This window comes from Streptopelia decaocto (assembly GCF_964273445.1).
Source record: "Streptopelia decaocto genome assembly, chromosome: 6".
NCBI classification, from domain to species: Eukaryota; Metazoa; Chordata; class Aves; order Columbiformes; family Columbidae; genus Streptopelia; species Streptopelia decaocto.
Genome location: NC_138660.1, coordinates 58577054 through 58585605, shown reverse-complemented (window position 1 = coordinate 58585605; position 8552 = coordinate 58577054). Strand labels below are relative to the sequence as shown.

At 41.8% G+C, this 8552-nt stretch overlaps 1 protein-coding gene across 1 annotated transcript; it reads left to right on the top strand.

Annotated features, from left to right (window-relative positions):
* Positions 1 to 43: 43 nt before the first annotated feature.
* Positions 44 to 8113, top strand: FAIM (Fas apoptotic inhibitory molecule). Its single transcript, XM_082056243.1, has 5 exons — positions 44 to 151; positions 3884 to 4019; positions 4387 to 4615; positions 5965 to 6014; positions 7461 to 8113. Exons 2-5 carry the CDS (start codon positions 3909 to 3911, stop codon positions 7608 to 7610), a joined length of 540 nt encoding a protein of 179 aa, XP_081912369.1. The 5' UTR covers positions 44 to 151; positions 3884 to 3908; the 3' UTR covers positions 7611 to 8113.
* Positions 8114 to 8552: the final 439 nt, after the last annotated feature.

Sequence of the window (8552 nt, the reverse complement as noted above, 5' to 3'; positions counted from 1 at the left end):
CCAGCCGGGAGGGCGGCGGCCCGGGGCGGAGGTTAACGGTCGTGCGGGAGGAGGCAGGAAGACACGCGGACGGCCGCGGGGCGGCGCTGGCTGCACGCCGCCATTTTGAGGCGCAGGGAGCCGAGGGGGAGGAGAGGCCAGGCCGGCGGAGGTAGGAGCGGGGCCGGGAGCGGCGGGCACGGCCGGGCTGGCCCGCGGGAGCCTGACCGCTCCTCAGGCGCTGCAGCGGCCGGGCGGGAGGCAGAGGCAGGCGCCTGGGAGCTGCCCGCTCGCACCGCGGCGCCTTTCCGGGGAAAGCGTCTCCCCGCGCTCCTTGGAGACGGGCTGGCGGGCAGGAGGAGGCGGCAGAGCGCCTGTGCCGCCGCCTGTTCGCATCTGGAGTATTGCGTCCAGTTCGGGGTCCCTAAGTTCAAGAAGGACGAGGAATTGCTGGAGAGAGTCCAGCGCAGAGCAACGAAGATGATGGAGTGGAGCATCTCCATTATGAGGAGAGGCTGAGGGAGCTGGGGCTCTTTAGCTTGGAGAAGAGGAGACTGAGGGGCGACCTCATTAATGTTTATAAATATGTAAAGGGTGAGTGTCAGGAGGATGGAGCCAGGCTCTTCTCAGTGATAACCAATGATAAAACAATGGGCAATCGGTATAAACTGGAACACAGGAGGTTCCACTTAAATATGAGAAGAAACTTCTTCTCAGTGAGGGTGACAGAGCCTGGAACAGGCTGCCCAGGGAGGTTGTGGAGTCTCCTTCTCTGGAGATATTCAAACCTTCCTCCACGCCTTCCTGTGTAACCTCATCTGGGTGTTCCTGCTCTGGCAGGGGGATTGGACTGGATGATCTTCCGAGGTCACTTCCAATCCCTGACATCCTGTGATTTTGTGAGGGAGGGCTGTGGGTGCCGGCAGGGCTGTGTGAAGGCAGCGGTGCCTTCCCGCTGGGTGCAGGGCAGCATGGCGACGTGCAATGAGCTGGTTGAGGACGGATTTAGAAATGTCGCTGTTGAGACTTTTTTTTTTTAATAAAGCTCTTTGCTGGCAATAAATGTGAGTGTTAGGGAGGTGTTCGCTGTCTCGGGAGTTTATACAGTTCATGCAGTTCCCAGTGCAGCGCTGGCTGTGTCTGCCAGCAGGAGTGGATTAGGTGGGTGCAGAGCAGTAATCCCGCTCTTGTTTTTAGGACTAGTCCTTGTGTATAAAGCAGTAAATCTCATTTTGGGCTGCTGAGTTGATTAACACAATACATGGTGAAATGAGATGCTGGGTGGTCAGTGCAAATCCCTTCCCTTGGGTCCCAGCCAGGGAACAAATGTCTGAGGGCAAACGGCAGCATCTGCTGATGGAGGAGGCACGGTAGAACCTTCACACTCGGACCGTGTCCACTGCCCTTCGGAACACAAAGCTGGCCTGGAGTCTGGATTTTGTGCTCAGAAAAAAAAAAAAAAAAGTGTATTACAAGAGTGTTTGGGATGTTTCACAGAATGGTTTCGGTTGGAAGGGACCCCTGGAGATCATCAGTCCAACCCACCTGCTAAAGCAGGTTCACTCAGAGTAGATCACACAGGAATGTGTCCAGGTGGGTTTTGAACATCTCCACAGAAGGAGACTCCACAGCCTCTCTGGGCAGCCTGTTCCAGGGCTCTGGCACCTCAAAGTAAAGAAGTTGCTCCTCATATTCAGATGGAACCTCCTGTGCTTCAGTCTGTGCCCATTGCCCCTCATCCTATTGTTGGGCACCACTGAAAGGAGCCTGGTCCATCCTCTTGATACCCACTCTTGAGATATTTATAAACACTGATGAGAATCCCCTCTCAGCTTCTTTTCTCCAGGCTGAACAGACCCAGCTCTCTCAGTCTCCTAAGAAAGATGCTTCTCCATAAGAAAGATGTTTCCTAACCCTTTCAACATTGATCTTAAATTACCTGCTAAGATTCTTGTAGCAGGGCTGCGTGCTGCCAAGGGTGATGCCATCTCTGTGGTTCGGCTGTAGACATGCGCCAGCTGCCACCTCTTTTGGCATTTCTTTTTGTGCCTGAGGCCGCTTCTTGTGTGGATGAGGTGGTAGGGACAAGCGTGGGTCTGTCCTGAGCCCCTGGGTCTGTCCCAAGCCCCTGGTGCCTGCTGCTTTGGGGAGGAGGGTAAGGGGGAAGCACAGAAATACACCCCGCCTGTGTGCCAGGGGACACCAGCCCTCACAGAAATCAACCTGTCACTGCACGACCAACCTCCCTGGCATTTATTAGGTGGTGTACGCTGCTCACTACTGTGAGAAATGAATCCTCATGTCCCCAAAATGGTTTCACTGTTTTTAAAGCTTATTTTTCAGTGAACAGAGATGTGTGTCATTACTGATAAAACCACAGACAGTAATACAGCAGTGTACTTGAGTATCTTTTAAAATAGAAGCTTAAGTCAGAGTGAAGGAGGTTTGATTTTAAAATGCTCACACTCCTCTGTTACGCTTACACAAGACCCTAGAGCTTACAACTTTACTTAATTATTTTTTCACTGAAAAGTCCAATTTATCGAAAATTCACTCATTTGCACTTAAATTATGCTTCTGATATGCACAGACAATGCAGATAGCTCTCCACAAATTAATGTTAGTGAAAAAAAAATTGAAAATAAGTCAGCAGTATTGTAAAACAGAGCAATGGCCTAAAAACCTAAGAAGCAAGTGGTTCATGTAGACACTATGATTGAATTGCCAGGGCAAATTGCTAATACATTTGTTGAAAATTATTAGAGTGGTTTAGAAAACCTAGTAGGTTTAAATTGTTGTTGCCTGTGCTATTTTACTTTCCCTGAGGTGGCAACAGTCCCCAGTTTGTTATGGTTTCTGACTGGGATGGGCAGCTCTGGATTTAGTTCCTGCTTTGGTCAGGTTGTTAGTTTCTAAGCTTTTGCTCACAAGCTAGACGAACCATTTTGCCATCAAATTACTCACAAATGCGTGATGTGCTAATAAAGTTAGGATAAATTGCACATATTACTTTTGTAAAAGAATACTTAAATTTGCCTTTTTGTTTAAACTGAAAAATAATGTTTGTATTTCATCATATATGTGGTAGTGCATGATAGTTCATGACGCTTCTAAAAATGGCCTTTGTTTTAAATGGAGAAAACCAGGGAAATTTAGGCCTCAACACTTTGCTGCTCTTCTGCTTTTCTTTTTTTTTTTCTTGCTGCTTATTGGATTAAAAGCCATTTTGGTTACTATGGCATCCCGTGAGGAGGTTACTATCTATGAAGATGAAGTAAGGTAAAGAATCCTGACTGTGGTATGAGCAGATGTGGAAAGATAGCCATGGCTTCCATGGCTAAATGAAAGGATGTCTTGCCAGATTTGCTCTCCTGTGGGTGTCTGTGTGTGTAGAACTGCGTTTCTGAATGACATAGGCAATGTTTAGGAGAAAAATTGCCGACAAATCGTTCAAACAGATAATCGCTAAAGTGCTCATCTTGACGATTTTTCAAGTTCAGAAAGCTAAAACACTTTCTTGGAGACCAATCAAAATACTGTATTTAAACATCTGCCAAGAAACTGCAGAACTGTCCAGGAGCATCTGAATCCTAAGTATAATGTTGTAACTGTCACCTGAAATGGACGTTTTAGAGGTTACATATGTCTTTTTTTATATATATTGTGTATATATATCTTTGTATGGTGTTTGTCAAAGTGAGCCTGTTTAACTGTTTATATTTTGTCATATTTGAATGTTTGAAAAACATGAAAATATAAGCAGTTCTGTAAGCATATTCTTTCAAGTCTCATTTTTCATTTGTAAAATGCGACTTGCCCTGAAGCGGTAAAGCTTTGAACTATAGACATGAGCAGCTGAACTCTTTCAATGACAATTAATTTACTTTTTTTGGTGTTTCCATAGGTCTCGGTACAGCCACTTAGAGAAGATGACAGATTTGGTGGCTGTTTGGGAAGTAGCTTTAAGTGATGGTGTTCATAAGATTGAATTTGAACATGGGACCACTTCAGGAAAACGTGTTGTCTATGTTGATGGAAAGGTGAAATTGCTATGTGCTCAAAATTCACTGTGATACAGATTGTATAAGTGCACTTCCATGCAACAGGCATCAGAACAAACAAAAGACTAATAAATGCAATTGAGGTATATTCAGTTAATTAACTTCATCTAATTTAATGAACTGCATTATTCTTTTTGTTTTCAGTCACTATTAAGGTGTGAGTATTCATGAATACTTTGCTGTCCTTGGGCAGAGGCACTCTAGACATACAGAATATTGTGTCTTTACTCATGCTGAAATAAGTTAACTACTGAGCTGTTTCCTGAGTTCCAGTTCAATTTTTTAATACTAAAACATGCATTCAAGTTTATCAATTAACACCCATTGTCTTTGTTTTATTCTACAGGAACTAATAAGAAAAGAATGGATGTTTAAATTAGTGGGTAAAGAAACATTCACTGTTGGAGCATCCAAAACAAAAGCTACTATTAACATTGATGCAGTCAGTGGCTTTGCATATGAATATACCTTGGAGATCAATGGAAAGAGCCTGAAGAAGTATATGGAGAACAGGTCAAAAACAACCAACACTTGGATATTGAGCTTGGGTGGTATGGACTATAGAGTTGTTCTAGGTAAGTAAACATTGAAATACTTCATGTTGCTGCTTTTGAATAGACCTGTGTGTGCTTAATAACTGGTAATTAAGAGAAAGCACAGTTCAGTGGTTAGCGTGTTAAATCCTGGGTGGTCTGGAAATTTGGAATTAGATAACAAAGACAGTCTGAAAAATAATTATCTTGTTACACATGTGTGAGGCTGGTGTCAGTGTTCTGTTCTACAGCAGCATGGGCTAGACTTAAAAAAAAATTAAAGAAATTGAAAGAAAAAATTGGAAGGAATATGGCTTCTGTATCCATAGAGCTGCCCTAGCAAGGCAGTTCTCCAGGTGAAGCATGCTGTACAAGTGTTAACATGTTGTGATCAAATATGCTGTGTGTCTAAGTTTCGTAACGAGGCCTTCCTTCCAAAAATCATAAGCCAAAGTCAAGAAGTCTGTAACTGATGAAGTGTGACAATGTTATTTTACGTTTTTGATTAACCAACATCCTTTTTTCTGCATCACTTGTTAACTACAAATTTAATCTAAAACTTTCCGCTTTTTTCACTTTCTTAATAGTAGGGCGGTACATTCATCCTCTGTGCCCTGCTTTCCCAAATGTGTTACAAGCAGATGGGAGGAACCGATGCCGTGAGGAATTTGTCTGTGGCATCTAGTGGGAAAACTTCTACTTAAGTATTGCTGCATGGTTAGACCTGGAGACAAGAGACAGTGAGCTGTGATTTCTTCTTAAGCCTCAGGACTGAATAAACTGCCCTGAGATGAAGGGAGATGTGGATGAAGGACAATTTTAATGCCAGAAATAGATTAGTTTCCTCAGACTTAACTTCCCTATGCTTACTTAAAAGGCAAGCAGCGTTCAGCTGTTTACTAATGTCCTGTGGATGGCACTGTCAGTAATGTGAATTCCAGAGCAAAGTAATTTAAGGAGGATGTGCTGGGAGAAGTAAAAGAATATTCTATTTCAAATGAAAAAAAATCTAAGACTCATATTTAAAGTGGTACTTGAGTTTTAAAGGAGATTTTAAGAATACAAAGAGTTAGATGCACCATCTTCAAGTTTTTCAGTTTAAAAATGTCAGAATATCTCTGACGATATTCAGAACAACCCAATGTCAATGGTCAGGGCTAGGGAGACGTAAAAATGTATGTTCATAGCAAAAGCTGTTTGCCCATTGATAACAGAGTCTCCCATCTCCCCAATATACAAACCCTGTAGCCCAGGTACTAGGGCTAATTAGGAACTTCTTTTGGGAACTGAAAGTAAAAGTCAACAAGATTTTATTTTAATCCTCGATCTTCTTGTCTGTAGGGGGAAAAAAAGGTATCTTGTTCTTTCTACTTTTTGTTTTCTTTTCACAGAAAAGGACACTATGGATGTGTGGTGCAATGGTCAAAAAATGGAAACAGCGGTACGTGATCATTTCCAAAGGCTTTCACAGGCTGTGGGTGGATAACCTAAGCTTAGCAAAATAAGCCCCAGGGAGGCATGTAACCTCACTTTACCACAGAGTATGAGCCTACGCCTAGACAGCCAGGGCACTGTTAGTCTGTTCCAAATGTCCTTTGCTGTATTTTATAACTGACACTATTTCTGTTAGGATGCTGAACATCTGTGTGTTTAAGGATAAAGAATGTTTTTGTTTACACGTTTAAGACAAGCAAAATAAACCTTCTGGGTCAGTTGTGCAGTGTTTTTAGTGAGAAAACTTTCAGGAGAGTGCGAGGGACTTGAGTTTGATGCAGTGTGTAGAGCCACCTCATCCAAACCTGCTCATGTTAGTGGTGCCTGAAAGTTGAACACATGAAGTCTCTTTATGACTCACAATTTTTTTTTTCCCCCCTACAGATGGTCCCTAATACTTGGAGCTTAACAGTCTCATTGGAATTAATCAAATCTTGTCTTTCTGTCACATCTGCCTTAATTTTTACAGCAGGTTGACAGCTAGAAGGCTTAATCTATTTGGTGTCTTTTTATATTATGATGGCTTTCAATATGCATACTATGTAGGCTTCCCCATCCTTGCAGGATGTGCTTTCTCACCAGAGGGTTGTCACTGGCATTACTACTGCCATAAGTAAGCCCCTGGATGAGGGCAAATTTTAAAATCAACAGTTTTGCTGTACTTGAGAACAGGATGAAAAGATTCACCAAATGTTTCTTTGGTAATTGGTGGAAGAAACATCCTCTCTCAGTGAATCAGAAGTTCTGCTCTTAATGGTTCTCAGCCTTTTCTATAGTGTAAAGAATGCACTAGGAGATACTTGTGCAACCTGTGAGTACAGGCTTAGTTGTCAAACTGTGCTTGCATTAGAGCAGCGCAGAGATTTTTCTGCCCTCTGGAAGATGACAAAAACACAGCCCTGTGTGGCAAAATCCGTAACAGGAAATGACATAACCGCAGCAGGAGCTGGGTATCCAAAACACACAACTGTTCAGGGATCTCTTTGTCCTTCCGTAGAAAGCACCAACTACTTCACATTCTACTGCCACTTCAGCACGGGTTTGTGTGGTACTTATTGTCTGGCCTGCACAGTTCTGAAGGAAACTGTCTTTTCTGGTTTTGTTTTACTTACAGGGATGCATTATATTAATTCGCAAAGTCTAACTTTACCATTTCTGATTATGTGGAATTTTGATTGTCATCTAATACCCACAAAGCTTTAACTGGACACCTTGGCAAAGCCCCGCTTGAGATCCTCCAGCTTTGTTCAGCATTTGTGCTGCATTTGTCACAGTTCTAATTGTGGGAACTACAAGGGATCTTGCTTTGGAAACAGTCTGATGCACTCAAGCTTTTATTTTACTAAAATAACACATCTGTTTTTTTTTTCTTTTCTTGTCTCCTTTCTCCCAGGGTGAATTTGTAGAAGATGGGACTGAAACTCACTTCAGTGTTGGTGATCATAGCTGCTGCATTAAGGCTGTCAGCAGTGGAAAACGAAAGGAAGGGATTATTCATACCCTAATTGTGGATGACAGAGAAATCCCAGAGGCTGTGGAGTAGCCCCTAGTTGACTGATCAGTGTAGGACTAAGATCAGGAATTTCCAATTACTGTTGTAATTATTTAATATGTACTACTTGGTACATTTAGTTTGTGCTGGGTTTCTTTTCTAGTTTCTGTATATGAAATTATTCTGTTTGAGGACCAGATGAAAATAATTATATATAACCTCTTACATTACCAGTTTTTAAAAAACTATATATACATATAGAATATATATTATCACTAAGTGCAGAGAGCACAGGTGAACTTAAGTAGAAACTATGTACTAGAAGAAAAATCCTCGCTATAATAAAATGCAAGATTCAGAAAGACTGAATCCTTATAAACTGCAGGTGTACATGGAGGGAGGAGGAATCATACTGGGCATTCATGTAAGCTGTTAAAATTTTCTCAGTAATTATTTTTTTTCTATTAAACTGACTACCGGTGTTTTTCAGATGCAGTTAAGAAGAGTTACAAAGTTAATAAAAAGGTTATTAATTAAATACATTTTTACCAGTACTTGTGTCACAGTATTAAAATACCGTGCTATGAAAACTGTTCTTTATTCCGAGTAGGATAAAAAATGTTTCGTTGTGCCAAAAAAAAAGTCTTTGAGGTCTTCTGAAAACTGATGCTCGTTGCAGCTGTGTGTTTTTCTGGCAGTGATGTGTGAATCAAGAAACATGAGGAAAAATGGGACAGAAATAGAGGAGACTTGGTTGCTTAAATTGAAATGTTAAAGTAGAAATAGAATAATTCTGTTTTCAAAATTCCAGCATACTATCTAAAAGCAACCTTGGGATTTGTGTGAAAACAAACTTGTATCTGTTAAGATGGTTCTGACAAGTTCATGGGTTTTGTTTTCGGTTGGTGTTTTGTTTGGTTGATTGGTGTGGGGTTTTTTCTCATTTAACATTACACTAGAGCATACACTTAATATAAAAGCTACCCTTTAGCA

Excerpts from the sequence above, each read along its gene's own strand:
- FAIM (XM_082056243.1), top strand. The coding sequence starts at position 3,909 with ATGACAGATTTGGTGGCTGTTTGGGAAGTAGCTTTAAGTGATGGTGTT. Across the intron at positions 4,020-4,386 it reads TTGTCTATGTTGATGGAAAG|GAACTAATAAGAAAAGAATG; the intron begins GTGAAATTGCTA and ends TTTATTCTACAG. Across the intron at positions 4,616-5,964 it reads GGACTATAGAGTTGTTCTAG|AAAAGGACACTATGGATGTG; the intron begins GTAAGTAAACAT and ends TTCTTTTCACAG.